The 20,398-nt window shown below is 43.9% G+C and overlaps 1 protein-coding gene across 2 annotated transcripts; it reads right to left on the reverse strand.

Annotated features, from left to right (window-relative positions):
* Window positions 1-121: 121 nt before the first annotated feature.
* On the reverse strand, window positions 122-6,146 carry LOC115191732 (caspase-6). 2 transcript variants are annotated; one of them, XM_029749593.1, is made up of 8 exons: window positions 6,029-6,146; window positions 5,490-5,528; window positions 4,702-4,744; window positions 4,310-4,459; window positions 4,104-4,180; window positions 3,806-3,981; window positions 3,369-3,519; window positions 122-3,023 (listed from the first exon to the last, which is right to left on the reverse strand). In XM_029749593.1, exons 1-8 carry the CDS (start codon window positions 6,057-6,059, stop codon window positions 2,785-2,787), a joined length of 906 nt encoding a protein of 301 aa, XP_029605453.1. In that variant the 5' UTR covers window positions 6,060-6,146; the 3' UTR covers window positions 122-2,784. The 2 variants fall into 2 exon arrangements, with proteins under 2 accessions (XP_029605453.1, XP_029605452.1); XM_029749592.1 differs by having other exon boundaries at window positions 4,310-4,462.
* Between the last annotated feature and the right edge of the window lie 14,252 nt (window positions 6,147-20,398).

The following is a 20,398-nucleotide window of genomic DNA, read 5'->3' on the forward strand; positions in this document are numbered from 1 at the left end:
TCAATATAGTAGCTAGTTTCATTTCTATAGAAGAGCAAAGTTCTGAATAGTGATGACGTGTGTGTATATAATGAGATGATCTATTCTGAATGTTTGCAAAGATTAAGAGAACTGAGACAAATTACATTTCGATATTTTATTGCACCTCAATTCAGACTTTTGTTTCAATCATCAAAACCCCAAACACATTTCAACAGTTTTACAACTGTCCTTTTATAAATGACAGATTCTAATTCTATAGGAGCCCTCCGCACCTCTCCAAATGCTAGTAGCACAAACCCAATCTCCCAAAAGGTCAGAGATACATTTCCCTGGTGGACCACATAACAAGAAAAGTACATTACTCTTACTAAGCAATGGTTCCTTATATTCACCCATGGAGACTAAAATGGTCCTCATTTTCTTATACACTTCAGAAATAGAAACATGAATTGGTGTCCAGCACTCAGGTTCACATACAAATGAGTAATACCTCGTGCATTGTCATTGCTTTAGTAAATATCTCCACGTGACTAACAATGATTTATTTTTTGAAACATGAGCTGGTTGATTGGTACCCTGAGTTGTCTTATCTGAGCTATATAATGCACACTTGTGCATCTTTTCTGGCTGAACAATATGGCTGTAGTCATGTGGTGTACAAAAATGCTATTTAAAACGATTGGTACTGATAAAGTTGTTCAATATTGGGGCGGCAGGTATCCTAGAAGTTAGAGATGCGAGCCAGCAACCGGAGGCTTTCGAATCCCGGCCCAGATGGTGGGGGAATGTGTAATTGACCAATAAAGTGATCTTATGATGAAAACAGTTGTCAAATCCCCTCAAAAAAGAATGGTAAAAAGCTGTTTTTTTAAATGGTTAATTAAAAGGCCATTGATTTGGATTACCAAACAAAGGCACTACCATAGTGGCAGTAAACAATGTATATGACTTTGGTTTTCCTGAGTCAGTAGTAGTACCGTAGATCATGTGACCAAACTTGCAGTGTTTACTTAACGTCTATTGAAACACTAGACACTTGACTCCCTGAGGTACTTTCCACATTGGAGTTGTTTGTTCACGTTTTAGCCTGCCGCTTTCAAAACATGGAAAACTACATTTGAGTTGTAAAGGCTAAGCACATCCAAGTACAAACAGAAATAACACTAATTCCCTTTTTGACAGAACAAGTGGGGAGGCAACATATTGAGGCACATCGTTGTCTGTCTTTTCATCTTGTCGACGACAGAGGACCAGATGGGGCAGTGGGTAAGAGGTTCGGTCCCTGCCTTCGAGGTTGTGGGTTCAATCCATACATCTTGTGCTTGATTGACAGTTTCTGTAACTGTCGATGTCTAACATACAAAGAGAAGCACTTCAAGTGTGAAGGATTTGGGGTTAAATCTCAGCCCTGCAACCAAGATGTTGTGGGTTCAAATCTCTACTCTTGTGATTTAGTGTATGTTTCCCCAATGTCGATGTCAATCATATGAATATATGTGTTTTGAAGTGTGAAGCAATCGGTGGCACAGATGTGGTTGGAGGACTGATGAGGGTGAATACCTGGGGTTCACATCCCTGTAACCAGCAGTGGTTATGGAGAAAATCCCTGAAACAAGTAGATGCCTGTATTTCAAAAGAGATACTAAGTGTTGATTTTTTCCCCCAGGGATTTCCCCATAACCACTTCAGGAACTAACACTTATCTTGGTCATTTTGACATTTGCATAAATGTGCAGTAGATGAGAACTGAACCCAAATCCTCTTGGCTGTAAGGTAGGGATTTAACCCCAGATATGTCACAGACCCTACATGCCAGTGACATATCTCTTCATATGTTTGACATATACAGTTTTGGAAACATAGATGCACTAAGGTGAGGTTTGAACCATAATCAACATGTGCAACACCGCCAAAGGTATAGCATGGCTCTGGGACTGAGGGAGCGATTAGTAGGGCAAAGGTATTGATATGGTATGAATCCACATCCTCTTGGTTGCAAGGAAGGCATTCAACCTCAGAGCCACCCACTCTTTAACCCAATCGGCACGTTTCTTCCTATGTCGGACAACGACAGTTGCAGAAACTTGCACAAGAGATAAGGATCAAAGCCACACCTTTTGGATGCAAGGTAGGTATTTAACCCCAGAGCCACTGCCTCCTTCAAACAATGTGCACATTTCTTTGTATATTTGACACAGATAGTTGATGTAAACAAATCAAGCCCAGGGAACCACTACTCAATGCTAAGAATTAGCAGTATTCTCTGCAGTATTCCCTAAAGGGACTGGTGATGCAAAATCCTTTAACTGAGAATCCCCTCTTAACAAATAGCTATCCACAATCAGACTGAGAATAAAGTCATTTGAAATGTTAATGCTCAATTACCATTCTCATGTCACTCTTTTACCTGCCCTGCAGGTACATTCCATGACCTCTCAACACCAACAGGGAGAGCCTGAAGCCGAGCAGCCAAGCAGGTTTCACCAGTATAGTACATGCTTTGTTTTAGGTCAGGTTAGCCACCACAGAATGTGTGTTAAAATAACACAGCATCAACAATCGTCAGCAAATGACATGATCTCCATTTGGTTTCATAGGAAAGAAGATTAGAATAAAGGGAATATGCACAGCTTGATTTGTGCATTTCATGGTCCTCAAGACAATCATAGAAATAATGTAGACAAATGTTTAACAAAAAGAACCACCAGATATAGTCAAGGACCACCTTTCTCCCCAAAAACATTCAACACAACTACAGCAGAATTCAGGAATGACGTAGTAGCTGTCCGGTGGATGGAAACCTTACTGCTTCTTGGGTCGGAAGTAGAGCTTCCTGGTGAGCATGGAAGCGAAGCAGGGGACCTGTTTCTTCCCGATGGCGGTCCTGTCGTTACAATTCCCGACGCTCCTCATGGACACCTTCCTGTTGACCAGGGTCAGGAGCTCCGTGAACTCCAGGGAATCCCCGAACTTCCGCATGGCTCCGCACAGGTCCTGGATGTACCAGGAGCCGTTGACCGTCTCGCGGTGGGAATAGTAGCCTGCACAGGGAGACCGGGAACGGGGATGCAAGTTAGATCTGTATCCCATTAATCCAAGTGAGAAGCAAAGGATAATCAAGTCAACAAACACCATTACACTAACACAGGGAAACAGTTATTTTGGATATTGTCTAAACAGCATAACTGTATACAAGTCACAGTAAGAAGGAGTTGGCTACAAAATAGTAACTGTGAGTCTGTTGATAAGGAATTAAAAGAATGAATTAGTCTTTATTCTCCATGTATCACTGATCTATGCATCGATCCTCATTTGCGACCACTAGGTTTACAGTATTTCTTCTTGTTTTCTGTAATGGACTACCAGCTGTGCCATGTCTTCCTCACCTTCAGCCACAGAGTAACACATGATGAAGTCAGCGCCAGCAGGGAGGGTGTAGACCACCCCAGCGTCCACCACCACCTGGTTGGTTTTCACTTCGCTGTCCACCACGTCCATGGGGGTCACTGGATCGTCATGCTTGTCCCCACGGCACGCCTGTCGGTGTCAATCAAATCAGAAACCGACAACAGTCAAAACGTCAATATGATGGTGGTGTTATATATAAAAATATAGATATTTAGCAGTAAATGTTTGTGGTTATGCGGATCAAATGTTTACAAATAGAATTACAAATAATAGTATGGTGTCTGAGGAAGATATGGCTTCACCGGCCCCCAAACATCAGATATGGTCTATAGGTCTATGAGTCAACAGTACTGAATGTCAAAGGTTTCAGCTAAAATGGATCTAGTCAAAGGCATCTCATCATCTGACTGCTTACCTGTAGTATGAAGATCTTGGGCTTGCCCACCAGGCTCTTACACTTGTCTCCTTTGAACAGGGCAGTGATGTCCTGGATAGCGATCTTGTCGTCGTAAGCATAGACGTGGTCGTTCTCTCCGTGGCTCAGAAAGACGCACACGAAGCAGTCTGCATCAGCATGGTTGGCCTCAGCCGCTATAGAGTATCAGACATGAATAATGTATTATTCTGAAGTATAATACTGACTGTGACTGATACAGTATCTGTGTTAAGCGGATTATTTGAGGTGGTATCGAATGACTTGATGTGCTGCTTACCCTGACTGATTTTATCCAGAACTTCCTCCACCTTCAGATTATCAAAGGCCTGCACTTCAAAGTTCAAGTCCTCAAATCTGAATCAGAAAAATCAAGTGTCAAACATATTTAGGCATTACATTTTAAACAATTACATCAGCACTACAGTTGACTGAACCGGTCTATAGGGAGTTATGAAGCACGGTCACATCTGATGCTATGTCTACCTTTTGACCAGGTTGTAGCGGTCAGCATTGGTCCCGTTGCGGGGGGGCATCCTCAGATGCCAGAAGAAGTGCTCCTGGTTGAAGATGAGAGCCAGGCCTCGCCGCTTGTGGTCCATCTTATACTCCTCCGCAGGGTCCATAGAGAAAGAACTGCTGAAAGAAAAACACATGCTCCCCTGTAAATACCAATACCTTGTTATCTCATAATGGGTGTTGCTGAACGAGAGACATTTGTTCAGAGAAAGTGTAGCTTTCTTATCTGTTACCACAAGAAATTAGGAACTATCTGTTCACTTCAACTGTCAACATACTTGAACGTATTTCAACCACATGTTCATTACATTCAAGTCATTTATAACAATGTAATGACTAATATTATTACTAATAGTTACCTGCAGAAATACCCATCTGTTTCTGTAAGGTTCTCACTAGGACCTGATAAAGAGAGAAAGGAACATACAATCTGAACAGGTATGACAATCTTGCATGAATTTTTCTTTTATGACTTCTCAAAGCCCTTTAACTAATGTGGTTTTACAGCTTTCTGATATCTCAACATTTGGCAGGTTCGATGCAAATTGTCTCCAAAGCTTTTGGGATCAGATTTATTTTTTAGGGGGGTCTATTGTTAAACTCTACAACCAGGTTTATGAATTAGTAGCCTAGGCTACAACTCAAGGGTCAAGCAGCCATTGTTCAATAAGCACCCAGTCCTGGTGGTTTTCAATAGGCTGGTTACAGGTGTTAAGACCAGTAGTAAAAAGTGACAACGCTATCTTACATGCTCTTTACTTGTGCTGCTGTTGCAGGTGTGGGGTGAAGCAGGATTTGGACAATTCTTCCAATTGAGGTCAGGGAAAAAGGGAAAAGTCTACTGTTCCATTTCCTCATGTTTCTTGTGTTAAGGGTTATTATTGAGAGGAGGGTATACTGCGTTTGATTCAGGTGACTGCTCTGTGCAAACGCCAAACGGAGAAATAAGTACAGGTTTGTGTTAATCATTACATAATTAGCGTGTACTTTGAGTCTCGTAAAAGGACATTTCATGAGAAAAGGTCGTTTCGTTATAACAGTACCTCAAACAGTCTTTCTGTTTTGGTTTTAAATGTACATGGCATCTGTCTCTACAAGCATTGAGCACCTGGACCTACCTAAACTGACATCGCCCGTACATACTCACCTGTCCTCTCTGATGTTTTGCTGTCTTTTTCCAAGTTTCCTGTGAATTGGAAGAGACGAAAATCCCACATGAGACAATACAGTAAGATTTCACAGACCTGTGAAACAAGTCTGTACACTGATAACATTGACTTAACACCTGATATAAAATCTGGTCTGTGCTTATCTGTTAGTAACCTAGTCCCCAGGCTATTGCATAGTGTCTCGGGACGCGATTCATCTGACAGTGAACAACAACCTTGGCTACTGTAACAACAGTACAAAGACACACATAATGCGGTACATACACCTTATAAACGTATTAGAACAGTTAAAGATAAGCGAGGTAAATGGAGGGGAAATTGTGAAATCCATGACATCATTCAGCAAGTGATTTATTATTCTTTTGTTTACTTTGCTTTCCCAGGGAGGGTCCGAGTTCTTCTTTCATATTTGTCTGATATGATTTCCGTGACCACAACATTACATGCAACTTCAAGACTACTAATAACACTACATACATATAGTATTGTATAACTTCAAAATGTGACTTTTTCTTACCTTTAGTGTCTTTAGTCCCTGGACACGACATGGTTGCTGTCTACTCTCCTTTCAATGTGTACACGCAAGTGTAAAATGTATCGGCTTTACAAACACTGATGGAGAATCACACTTCCCGCCCCTTTAAGCTGATTGGCGGATCTACTCAAAAACTGGATACAATTGGCAACTGGGCATGGCAGTCAAGCGATGCTTGTTACAACTTCCGTATAATGCCACATTGTAGCCACTGAGAACCGTATAACAGAGTCAAATATATACGAAACAGAAATATAAACTCAACATGCAGCAATTTAAACGATTTTGCTGAGTTACAGTACATATAAGCAAATCAGTGAATTAAAATAAATAAATTAGGCCCTGATCTATTGATTTTATATGACTGGGCAGGGGCACAACCATTGAGACTGACTTTTTCTCCACAAAAGGGCTTTATTATAGACAGAAATATTCCTCTTGTCTGGGTGGCAGGTCTCAGACGATCCCGCAGGTGAAGAAGCCGGATGTGGAGGTCCTGGGCTGGTGTGGTTACATGGAGTCTGCGGTTGTGAGGCTGGTTGGACATAATGCCAAATTCTCTAAAACGACGTTGGAGGTGACTTATGGTATCGACTTATATTTTTGTTCAGTATAATATAAAACATGTTTCAGAGTGTGACATTATGCAGAGGGATACTGTAAAAACAAAATACATGTTTAAGTATGCCTGTGAATGAGGCAAGCTCAACAAACGTCAAATGTCAGCTACATGTGCACTGCAGAAGTCTCTCTGGCTGTCAATATAGGGTTTAAACCTCATGCTCATGACAGCATTAAACAGCGGGGTTGCAGTATTGTCACACTGAAAACACAAGCAGATCATGTTATACAGATACACAGAAAATGAATAGCAATTGAATGTTATTTGTCATGTATACAGTTTACAGCAGGTATTAAAGGTGCAGTGAAATGCTTGTGTGCTGGTGTAACAGCCACCCTCGAAGCATCATTACCCATCGCTCCACAAAAGCTGCGGCCCTTGCAGAGCAAGGGGAACAACTACTTTCAGAGCGAGTGAAGTCTCCCATTGAAACGCTATTAGCGCGCACCCCGCTAGCCATTTCACATCGGTTACACTCCCCCCCTTTTCCGCAGGAACCAGTGATCCGGGTCACGGCACCAATGTAACAGTATAGCTTCCGTCCCTCTCCTCGCCCCTTCCTGGGCTTGAACCAGGGACCCTCTGCATACAATGACAACAGCCACCTGCGAAGCATCGCTACCCATCGCTCCACAAAAGCCGCGGTCCTTGCAGAGCAACTACTTCAAGGTCTCAGAGCGAGTGACGTCACCGATTGAAACGCTATTAGTGCGCACCCTGTTAACTAGCTAGCCATTTCACGGTTACACTGGCTTCCTCGACATTGCAGTTCTATAATCAATCATCAATTTATTTTTTTTACCTTTATTAAACTAGGCAAGTCAGTTAAGAACAAATTCTTATTTTCAATGACGGCCTAGGAACAGTGGGTTAACTGCCTTGATCAGGAGCAGAACGACAGACTTTTACCTTGTCAGCTCTGGGATTCGATTTTGCAACCTTTTGGTTGCAAGTCCAATGCGCTAACCACTAGACTACCTGCCGCCCCGCCCCGCCCCGCCCCGGCATCAATATCAATAATAAGAGTCAAATAAAAAAAATGACAAGTAATAGAAGAGGTAATACACATAGTAATATGGATGAGTTGTATGATCTTCCCCACCAACAAGATTGTTAGCCTGGTAAAACCAGACTGAATGCTGAACTCACCAGTGAAGTGAAACAATTGACAATGGTGAGTGCAGCGTTCAGTGTGATTTAACAAGGCTACAAGATTGTGGACACATTATTGAATTAACTGTGAGGAATGCTTGACACTGGGAGCATGTCAATACATGAATCAGGGTTGTGTTCATTAGGCATCACACAGAAGAAAACAGACAAGCTACCTGGAGTTCTCCAATAAGATACACTCCTTTTCGTATTCCGTTGTAAAACGTTTTCTGTTGCATGCCCTAATGAACACAACCCAGGTGTCAGGTGTGCGTACTGGTAGCGGAGTCAGGTGCAGGAGAGCAGAGAGTTGTGAACAGGCGCACACTTTATTGAGGCAGGAGAAACCAACAGACGAACGCAACTGCGTCAAAACCTCCAGCCCATAGGCAAAAGTGCAAAACGTGCAAAACAGTCACAATAAATTTATGTTTAACAATAAACATCTTCGTGAACAATACGGTATAAGCAAACCAGTCTGGCGCGTCAACAATTAACACGTAACACAAACAATTTCACACAAAGACATGAGGTGGAAGAGAGGAATAAATACATGCAGTGTGATTGGGGAATGAAAACCAGGTGTGCAGGGAACAAGACAAAACAAATGGATCAATGAAAAATGGAGCGGCGATGGCTAGAAAGCCGGTGACGTCGACTGCCGAACGCCGCCCGAACAAGGAGAGGAGCCGACATCGGCGGAAGTCATGACACCAGGTGCCATTTTACCTTGGAAACTCTAGGCAAGTCCCAACATCTTCTGTATCTCCTACAGAAATCTCTCTCCAGGCATTCCTGGAACTCATCGTCATAGTCATCTTTGTCACAGTTACAAGTGGCATAGCAACAGTTGTGCTGGTTACAGAACTTGGTCAAGGATGGGATGTCGATGTCAACTCGTAGAGTAGACAAAAGAGTTGGCCATTAGATCAATGCTCACAAATATTCAATGCAATATGTAATATGACAGGTGTAATCAAATCAAATCAAATTTTATTTGTCACATGCGCCGAAAACAACAGGTGTTGTTAACTTACAAGCCCTTAACCAACAATGCAGTTTTAAGAAAATAGAGTTAAGAAAATATTTACTAAAGTAAAAAAAAAAGAAGTAACACAATAAATAACAATAATGAGGCTATATACAAGGGTACTGAATCAATGTGTAGGGGTAAAGTGACTATGCATAGATAATAAACAGTGAGTACCAGCAGTGTAAAAACAAAGGGGGGGGGGTGTCAATGCAAATAGTCTGGGTGGCCATTTGATTAATTGTTCAGCAGTTTTATGGCTTAGGGGTAGAAGCTGTTAAGGAGAATTTTGGACCTAGACTTGGCGTACCGGTACTGCTTGCCGTGCGGTAGCAGAGAGAACAGTTTATTACTTGGGTGACTGGAGTCTTTGACAATTTTTAGGGCCTTCCTCTAACACCGCCTAGTACAGTATATAGTTCCTGGATGGCAGGAAGCTTGGCCCCAGTGATGTACTGGGCTGTACGCACTACTCTCTGTAGCGCCTTATGGTCGGATGCCAAGCAGTTGCCATACCAGGCGGTGATGCAACCAGTCAGGATGTTCTCGATGGTGCAGCTTTAGAACTTTTTGAGGATCTGGGGACCCATGCCAACTCTTTTCAGTCTCCTGAGTGGGAAAAGGCGTTGTCGTGCCCTCTTCACAACTTTCTTGGTGTGTTTGGACCATGATAGTTTGTTGGTGATGTGGACACCAAGTAACTTGAAACTCTCGATCAGCTCCACTACAGCCCAGTCAATTTGAATGGGGGTGTGTTCGGCCCTCCTTTTCCTGTAGTCTACGATCATCTCCTTTGTCTTGCTCACATTGAGGGAGAAGTTGTGGTCCTGGCACCACACTGCCAGGTCTCTGACTTCCTCCCTATAGGCTGTCTCATCGTTGTCTGTGATCAGGCCTACCACCGTTGTGTCGTCAGCAAACTCAATGATATTGTTGGATTCGTGCCTGGCCATGCAGTCGTGGGTGAACAAGGAGTACAGGAGGGGACTAAGAACGCACCCCTGAGGGGCCCCCGTGTTGAGGATCAGCGTGGCAGATGTGTCGTTGCCTACCCTTACCACCTGGGGGCGGCCCATCAGGAAGTCCAGGATCCAGTTGAAGAGGGAGGTGTTTAGTCCCAGGGTCCCCAGATAACATTCCAATAAAGAGTAGTCTTCATTCCCTAAGTTATAGACCTCACCAGACACGCCATCAGGGGGAGTTGTATGATCTTCCCCACCAGCAACATTGTTAGCCTGGTTAAACCAGACTGAATGCTGAACTCACCAGTGAAGTGAAATAATTGACAATGGTGAGCGCAGAATTCAGTATGATTTAACCAGGCTACAAGATGGTGGACACATTATTGAATTAACTGTGACGAATGCTTGAGTCAAGTCCTGCTCTGTGTTCAACACTGGGAGCATGTCAATACATGAATCAGGGTGGTGTTCATTAGGCATCACATGGAAGAAAACAGACTGAAACAGGCAGGAACAACAATAAGAAACACTCATTGTCGTGTCCCGTTGAAAAACGTTTTCTGTTGCATGCCCTAATAAACACAACCCAGTTGCCATCTTACCTTGGACACTCTGGGCCAGTCCCAACATCTTCTGTAATCTCCTACAGATGGTCTCCAGGCATTCCTGGAACTCATCGTCACAGTCGTGTTTATCACAGTTACAGGTGTCATAGAAACGGTCGTGCTGGTTACAGCACTTGGTCAAGGACGGGATGCCGATGTCAAACTGTAGAGTAGACAAAAGAGTTGGCCATTAGATCAATGCTCTCAAATATTCATTGCAATATATAATATGACAGGTCTTACAACATTCCTATAAATAGTAGTCTTCATTCTCTACGTTCTTGACCTCATCTGAATCTGGTAATGAATGGTGTGGCTGTTGAACAAGTAGAGGACACTAAATTACTCGGTGTTTGTCACGACTTCCACCGAAGTTGGTTCCTCTCCTTGTTTGGGCGGCGTTTGGCAGTCGACGTCACCGGTCTTCTAGCCATCGTCGATCCACCTTTCATTTTCTATTTGTTTTGTATTATTTTCCCACACACCTGGTTTACATTCCCTCATTACTTGTCGTGTATTTAACCCTCTGTTCCCCCATGTCTGTGTGTGAAATTGTTTATTGTCAGGTTGGCACGCTTCCGGCTGGTGTTCGCCGGGTTTTGTTTTGTACCCGTGATTTGTGGCAGCCGGTACTTTGTACTTGGTTGTGTGTACTTTGTGCTGCGTCACTTGTTCTTTGGGCATTTGTTTTTGTGACGCGGTTGCGTTCTGGAGAAATATTGCCTCAGTAAAGTGCTTTGTCCACTCATCTCTGCTCTCCTGCGCCTGACTCCCATGCACCAGCTACACCCACCGCTTGACAGTGTTACCTTAAATTGTAAACTGTCATGGTCAAAACATATAGATTCAATGGTTGTAAAGATGGGGAGAGGTCTGTCCGTAATAAAGAGATGCTCTGCTTTTTTGACAACACATTCCACAAAGCAAATCCTGCAGGCTCTAGTTTTATCTGATCTTGATTATTGTCCAGTCATATGGTCAAGTGCTGCAAAGAAAGACCTAGTTAAGCTGCAGCTAGCCAAGCACGTCTTGCTCTTCATTGTAATCAGAGGGCTAATATTAATACTATGCATGCCAGTTTCTCTTGGCTAAGAATTGAGGAAAGACTGACTGCGTCTCTTCTTATTTTTTATAAGAAACATTATTGTGTTGGAAATTCCAAATTGTTTGCATAGTCAACTTACACACAGCACTGACACACACACTTATCCCAGCAGACATGCCACTAGGGGTCTTTTCATAGTCCCCAGGTCCAGAACAAATTCAAGAAAATGTACAATATTATACAGAGCCATGAGTGCATGGAACTCCCTTCCATCTTATATAGTGCAAGTGAACAGAAAACCTGGTTTAAAAAAACAAATAAAGCAACACCTCACGGCACAACGCCTCTCCTCCATGTGACCTACTTGTTGTGTGTATGTACCGACATGTATGTGGAACTGATAGATGCATACACACACACACACACATTACATGTTAATGTTCTTAAATGTATGTAAATTGTAAAGTATTTTGTCTGTAATGTCTTTTTCGTTACGTGTCGGAACCCAGTAAGACTAGATGTCGCCATTGGTGTCGCCAGAAGGGATCCTAATAAATGTAAAAATTCCTGGTCCTGAAGAGCCGCAGCTGTAGCTATACACTATAGCGTGTGCAGGCTGGGACAACAGTCTGCACACACAGCGCCCCCCACAGGACTAATAGGGAAGACCCCTACTATAGATCAAAGTCATACATGACACTAGCTCACCTGGAATCCAAACAGGGGCACCCCACTTTTTTGTCTGTGGATCATAATCACTTTCAACTGTGGTTTTGAGTAAAACGGCTTATCCACATAACATAAACAATGAGCAAAGTAGTTATTACCATGTTTTTTCCCACTACAAACAAGTATTGGTGTGTGTGTGTGTGTGTGTGTGTGTGTGTGTGTGTGTGTGTGTGTGTGTGTGTGTGTGTGTGTGTGTGTGTGTGTGTGTGTGTGTGTGTGGGGGGGGGGGGGGGTTTAAAGTCATTCGCCAGTCCGGTGTTTCTGGTTCAGGTTTCTTACTACATGAATATACACAGCTCAGAAATCCACAGGAACACAGTAAGCCCACGAGAAAAAACGAAATGCAACTATGAACGTGCACGATGACTGTCCGTCCACCTGATGCAAGTGCTAGAAAATAGTTGCAATTGGTCGGCATGTGAATCCCAAAATTATCCTAACATGTAAACCGCTGTGATATATATTTTCAACAACCAAAAACAATGCATTTTCAACTGTTCGAAGTTGGTGTACCAAACCGATAGTAAAAGATGCTAAAACTACATATAAGAACAAGAAGCATAGAAATAGTGCACATAGAATATAGGCTACCGCTTCTTAGACTTGCCTTCAACGAGAATTACAGATATATAACACATTTCTGTGTGACTTTGATGTGGTCGCCCAAAAACTGACATATTGTAGCCTACCTCTCCTAGTTGGGCATGCGAAATCAAGTGCGTCTAGTATTGTCGTGGAAAATCGTTTTAAGAATATAATACTCTTGCAAGAACTTTGTGAATTCAATATAGACTTTAATACAGAGTAGCAAAGCCGAGCCGGTCCATGGAACAACTGCCTTTCCTGAGCATCGGCTCTGCTTTTATACACATACAGTATGGGAGTACATTCCATATGTAAATGAAGTCACTTCCCTCAGTCCTTCTGCCACCATTATCTTTCATCCCTAATTCTTTGCTTGTTCATGCCCAATAACGCCCATCTCTGATTCCTTTTTAGGTTATAATGGTGGCAGGACCCCCTTATGTTACACAAAATGCATTGTATGTTCAGGTTTCAGCCCCTGTAGGTCCCCTTGCCACCATCCTCCTTCCTATGTCGTTCTGACATTGGAATATCAGCTGTTGTATAGGTAGGTACTCATGGCCTTGGCTATTCCTGCTTGTTCGGTCTGCTAAATGTACACTTTGGCATGTTACCCTTTTCAGAATAGCAATGGCACTAGGTTTCATGTTCTCTTCCTATGGCCAATGTACTTATGTCCTAGCTACTTCAGCATAGCAACTATACCTATTTATATTACATTATCTCCCACAGTATCAGTGATTAGTGGTGGCGGAGTTGTCTGGTACGCGGTACCAGAACCTCAATTTTGGGGTTGAATTGCGTACCAGCTCCTATATAAAACAAGTAGAATATCGCCGGCCCAGATTCACACAGTGAGACAAAAAAAGGTTGATCAAAGCGGAATGAAAGGTAGGCATTTCTCGATTCTGCTATGTTCAAGTTTATTTGCCACTAGTCTGTGATTCTATGCGTGACAGTAGGCTAGCAGTGTTCGAGAATGTGCGGATTGAAAATGCATCAGCGTGAATGGCATGATGCGTTGTTCCAAATTAGGGGTTGTAAGGTCATAAAAAGTCATGGAAATGTTTGTTAACATAGTTCATGAAGGCACACTTAAATATTATCAATCACTTAAAAATCGATATATCAGCCATCATTGGAATGACCCTTCAGTGCATGTCTATGTGTGCTGCTTATGTGCCAGTGGACCGTTGCCCGAGAAGAGAGAGCGCGACATTTTCAACAGCGGATATAAAATAATAACTAGATAGCAATTCAAAACATAACTTGTAGCCGTTATCTTGCTAGTTAAGTATAGCTAACTATCATTCATGTTGTTTTTGCCTTTCCAAATGCACTGCAATTAACTTGCTATGGGAATTGAGGCTATTCTGAGGGCAAAAATGTTTTTTACACTCAATGTATATAGATAGACATGTCTAATTAGATAGCTTTCTGAAGTTACCTTATCCATATTGTCCGGAGCTGGATGCTGGAGTGAGGAGCCGTGCTGTACTTCGCTCCGCGGGTAATATTACATTTATTACATTACAACGGAACGATTTGATTAGTGTAATGTTAGCTGATAATGTTAGCTAGCTACATAGTTGTCTTTGCATCAAAGAAAAAGTGTAGCTTTGAGAAACTAACAAGGTTAGCCTGCCAGCTGTACTCGTTCGCAGCGACGCCATTTTACAAACAAAGCCAACACCACAGCCACTGCTAGCTAGCCAGCTTTACCAACTAGCAGTACAGTAGAAACTAAATACATTACAACGGAACGATTTGATTTGTGTAATGTTAGCTAGCTACATAGTTGTCTTTGTATCATAGATAAAGGTGTCGTACAGAGTAGTTATCGAGGTTAGCTAGCCAGCTACATTTTCAAACAAAGTCAACAACGCAGCCACTGCTAGCTAGCCAACTCTACCAGCGAGCAGTACTGTATCATTTTAGTCAACAAGATTTTTGCAACGTAAACTTAACTTTCTGAACATTCGAGATGTGTAGTCCACTTGTGTAGCTAGCAGGACTGACTTTGTGTTAGCTAGCCAACGTTTAATTACTTCTGCGTTATGAAAGGTACCAGACACGGACACGAATGATCCATTGGTAGTTTGTTGTAACCAAGTATTGGTGCTAACCGTGTGTTATTGGATGCTAGCATGCTAGTTAGCTACGGCGTCATAGGACACGGTGCACTGGAAGAAGCTGGAAGAATACTGTACCAAGTTATCTAGCTGAATAAACTAAGTTTGAGCCTATTCCTGGTAACATTGAACCACTGTAGTTTACATCAATTACATCAATTTCTAAAGTGGAAGTTGGAAAGTTATATTTGAGTGTTCATTCCAATCTCTTTTGCATTAGCGTAGCCTCTCCTGTAGCCTGTCAACCATGTGTCTGCCTATCCCTGTTCTCTCCTCTCTGCACAGGCCTAACAAACGCTTCACACCGCGTGGCCGCTGCCACTCTAACCTGGTGGTCCCAGTGCAGCACGACCCACGTGGAGTTCCGGGTCTCCGGCAGCCTCTGGAACTGCTGGTCTGCAGCCAACAAGGCAGAGTTCATCTCAGCCTATGCTACCCTCCAGTCCCTCGACTTCTTGGCGCTGACGGAAACATGGATTACCACAGAAAACACTGCTACTCCTACTGCTCTCTCCTCGTCTGACCACGTGTTCTCGCATACCCCGAGAGAATCTGGTCAGCGGGGTGGTGGCACTGGAATCCTCATCTCTCCCAAGTAGACATTCTCTCTTTCTCCCCTGACCCATCTGTCTATCTCCTCATTTGAATTCCATGCTGTCACAGTCACTAGCCCATTCAAGCTTAACATCCTTATCATTTATCGCCCTCCCGGTTCCCTTGGAGAGTTCATCAATGAGCTTGACAAGTTCATTTCCTGAGGATGGCTCACCCCTCACAGTTCTGGGTGACTTTAACCTCCCTACGTCTACCTTTGACTCATTTCTCTCTGCCTCCTTCTTTCCACTCCTCTCCTCTTTTGACCTCACCCTCTCACCGTCCCCCCCTACTCACAAGGCAGGCAATACGCTTGACCTCATCTTTACTAGATGCTGTTCTTCTACTAATCTCACTGCAACTCCCATCCAAGTCTCCGACCACTACCTTGTATCCTTTTCCCTCTCGCTCTCCTCCAACACTACTCACTCTGCCCCTACTCAGATGGTATTGCAACCTTTGCTGTCTCTCTCCTGCTACTCTCTCCTCTTCCATCCTATCATCTCTTCCCTCTGCTCAATCCTTCTCCAACCAATCTCCTGATTCTGCCTCCTCAACCCTCCTCTACTCCCTTTCTGCATCCTTTGACTCTCTATGTCCCCTATCCTCCCGGCCGGCTCGGTCCTCCCCTCCTGCTCTGTGGCTTGACGACTCATTGCGAGCTCACAGAACAGGGCTCTGGGCAGCCGAGCGGAAATGGAGGAAAACTAGCCTCCCTGCGGACCTGGCATCTTTTCACTCCCTCCTCTCTACATTTTCTTCCTCTGTTTCTGCTGCTAAAGCCACTTTCTACCACTCTAAATTCCAAGCATCTGCCTCTAACCCTAGGAAGCTCTTTGCCACCTTCTCCTCCCTCCTGAATCCTCCCCCCCCCCCCTCCCTCTCTGCGGATGACTTCGTCAACCATTTTGAAAAGAAGGTTGACGACATTCGATCCTCGTTTGTTAAGTCAAACGACACCGCTGGTCCTGCTCACATTGCCCTACCCTATGCTTTGACCGCTTTCTCCCCTCTCTCTCCAGATGAAATCTTGCGACTTGTGATGGCCGGCCGCCCAACAACCTGCCCGCTTGACCCTATCCCCTCCTCTCTTCTCCAGACCATTTCCGGAGACCTTCTCCCCTACCTCACCTCGCTCATCAACTCATCCTTGACCGCCGGCTACGTCCCTTCCGTCTTCAAGAGAGCGAGAGTTGCACCCCTTCTCAAAAAACCTACACTCGATCCCTCCAATGTCAACAACTACAGACCAGTATCCCTTCTTTCTTTTCTCTCCAAAACTCTTGAGCGTGCCGTCCTTGGCCAGCTCTCTTGCTATCTCTCTCAGAATGACCTTCTTGATCCAAATCAGTCAGGTTTCAAGACTGGCCATACAACTGAGACCGCTCTTCTCTGTGTCACGGAGGCTCTCCGCACTGCTAAAGCTAACTCTCTCTCCTCTGCTCTCATCCTTCTAGACCTATCTGCTGCCTTTGATACTGTGAACCATCAGATCCTCCTCTCCACCCTCTCCGAGTTGGGCATCTCCGGCGCGGCTCACTCTTGGATTGCGTCCTACCTGACAGGTCGCTCCTACCAGGTGGTGTGGCGAGAATCCATCTCCGCACCACGTACTCTCACCACTGGTGTCCCCCAGGGCTCAGTTCTAGGCCCTCTCCTATTCTCGCTATACACCAAGTCACTTGGCTCTGTCATATCCTCACATGGTCTCTCCTATCATTGCTACGTAGACGACACACAATTAATCTTCTCCTTTCCCCCTTCTGATAACCAGGTGGTGAATCACATCTCTGCATGTCTGGCAGACATATCAGTGTGGATGACTGATCACCACCTCAAGCTGAACCTCGGTAAGACGGAGATGCTCTTCCTCCCGGGGAAGGACTGCCCAGTCCATGATCTTGCCATCACGGTTGACAACTCCATTGTGTCCTCCTCCCAGAGTGCTAAGAGCCTTGGCGTGACCCTGGACAACACCCTGTCGTTCTCAGCTAACATCAAGGCGGTGACCCGATCCTGTAGGTTCATGCTCTACAACATTCACAGAGTACGACCCTGCCTTACACAGGAAGCGGCGCAGGTCCTAATTTACATTTTAGTCATTTAGCAGACACTCTTATCCAGAGTGACTTACAGTAGTGAATGCATACATTTCATACATTTTTTTCTGTGCTGGCCCCCCGTGGGAATCGAACCCACAACCCTGGTGTTGCAAACACCATGCTCTACCAACTGAGCTACAGGGAAGGCAGGGAAGGCTAATCCAGGCACTTGTCATCTCCCGTCTGGATTACTGCAACTCGCTGCTGGCGGGGCTCCCTGCCTGTGCCATTAAACCCTTACAACTCATCCAGAACGACGCAGCCCGTCTGGTGTTCAACCTTCCCAAGTTCTCGCACGTCACCCCGCTCCTCCGCACACTCCACTGGCTTCCAGTTGAAGCTCGCATCTGCTACAAGACCATGGTGCTTGCCTACGGAGCTGTGAGGGGAACGGCACCTCCGTACCTTCAGGCTCTGATCAGTCCCTACAGCCAAAGAAGGGCACTGCATTCATCCACCTTTGGCCTGCTCGCCTCCCTACCTCTGAGGAAGCACAGTTCCCGCTCAGCCCAGTCAAAACTGTTCGCTGCTCTGGCACCCCAATGGTGGAACAAGCTCCCTCACGACGCCAGGACAGCGGAGTCAATCACCACCTTCCGGAGACACCTGAAACCCCACCTCTTTAAGGAATACCTGGGATAGGATAAAGTAATCCTTCTACCCCCCCCCCAAAAAAAATATATAGATGTACTATTGTAAAGTGGTTGTTCCACTGATATCATAAGGTGAATGCACCAATTTGTAAGTCGCTCTGGATAAGAGCGTCTGCTAAATGACGTAAATGTAATGTAAAAATGAATCTCGCAAACGGAAACTCGGCCAAAACCCTCCCGCTAATTTCGCTGTGTCTATGTACTGACATGTATGTGTAACTGATAGATTCACACACACACACACACACACACACACACACACACACACACACACACACACACACACACACACACACACACACACACACACACACACACACACACACACACACACACACACACACACACACACACACACACACACACACACACACACACACACACACACACTGCATGATAATATTTTTAACTGTATGTAAATTGTAAAGTATTTGGTCTGTAATGTCTTTTTCATTATGTGTCTTGGCCAAACCCCTCCCTCTGCTAATTTAGCTAGTGTTTATCATGGCCAAAAAGTATTCTTTTTTTTACGATGCAAACAATTTAGATTTTGTGGCTGTTGAATCTAGTGGAAACCGTTTATCATCCACACAGGGGCTTGAAAACCACTGCACCAGTTAAAGCGGCAACCAGCAGTAGAAACAATAACAAAGTGGTTGTCAGTAAAACGCTGAGGGATGGGGCTTGAGGAATGTAACTTCAAAATCATAGACAGAGCTATGGATGCAAGGACTGATCAGCCGCTATATCAACATGATCGTTTTAACCATGTTTTGAGGCTGCAGTAGGCTATTTGTTTAACATTTTCTCTGTTTACCAACATTGTAGTAAAACAAGCTTATAATTGGGGTTTTGATGTTGTATGCCAGTTGAACTAAGTTCTTGATGCATTTATAAATTATAGCCTATTCTTCAAGAATCAATGGGTGCATATCATTAATTTATAAGTAAAAAAAATTGATGTAACTGCTGATTACCACTTTATGCACCGCATTCGCCCAATCCAGATTCGTCCACATAATCAACAACAAAAAAACAAGACCAGAAACTACTGGGAGGATTGATTATATGTGTGTTCATCTACTAAACCCTTTTGTATTAACTCCCTCTTCATCTCTGGTGGTGAACTGCGGGGCATCGGTGTATGTCCATCGGTGTATGTCCATCGGTGTATGTCCATCGGTGTATGTCCTTTGACGTGAATTAGTGCAAAAGCACTAAGGGAGGAGTGCCTTTTCAAACCAAACAGTAATCTGTGCCGCTCTGTCATGTTGTCAACAAGGCAGTATGGTGCATCATCCAGAAACATACATAGGCCTACATCTCTTTTCCATTCAAAATATGTTTGCATTTTCAAACTAGTTTTCATTGGGAAGGCAGATAATGCTTTTTTTTGTTGTCAAAAGCAATCACTTTTGCATGTGAAAACACAGAACCGTACTCATTACTCCACGTGCAAATTTTTTTAGTCGATTTCTCTGTGGGCTTTGAGACAGGCCGGTTCCAAAACAAACGCAATCAACTTTCACCCGGTAAAAAAAACGCCAAATCGGACGCCCGGGCACATTAATTGAATCCCCTCAATGTTGGTCAAAAACACATAATGCTGCATGACCATTGACAGATTCTCGCCGTTTCATCTGTCCACATGAATTAGTCCCGGAGAGATAAAAGTCTGGTCTCAATGAAATAGAGTAGGCTGCCTATGCATGGGAGGAGAATCAAGTGGCAGTCGTCTTTTCAAGAAAATTACATTAAATTTGATTAGACTACAATTTACTACAGTGTCTGTAAATAAATAGGGTATTGATAATGGAAAGAAGTGGAGGACGCTCAACCAACGTTAGTCCAGGTGAAATAATAAAAATTATTGAAAAGCGCGGATAGGCTACCATGGTGAGCGAACCTTTAATTTTCTATAAATATTAATTGCCCATTTATTTGTCTCTGCCTACAAATTGTCCTCCTAAAAGGTAGAATAGTGTAGTAGAGTTAAAGTGGTTATTCCAGCAAACTTCAAATTATTAGAATAGTACACAACGCAGAACAGAACAATCAGGTTGAGGGTCAGTGGCCAAAGCCCGGCGAACAGGAACATTCCAAGTTCAGACAGAAGGGGGGAGTCAGATCGCTATGATCGC

This window comes from Salmo trutta, chromosome 4 (genome assembly GCF_901001165.1).
Source record: "Salmo trutta chromosome 4, fSalTru1.1, whole genome shotgun sequence".
NCBI lineage: Eukaryota > Metazoa > Chordata > Actinopteri > Salmoniformes > Salmonidae > Salmo > Salmo trutta.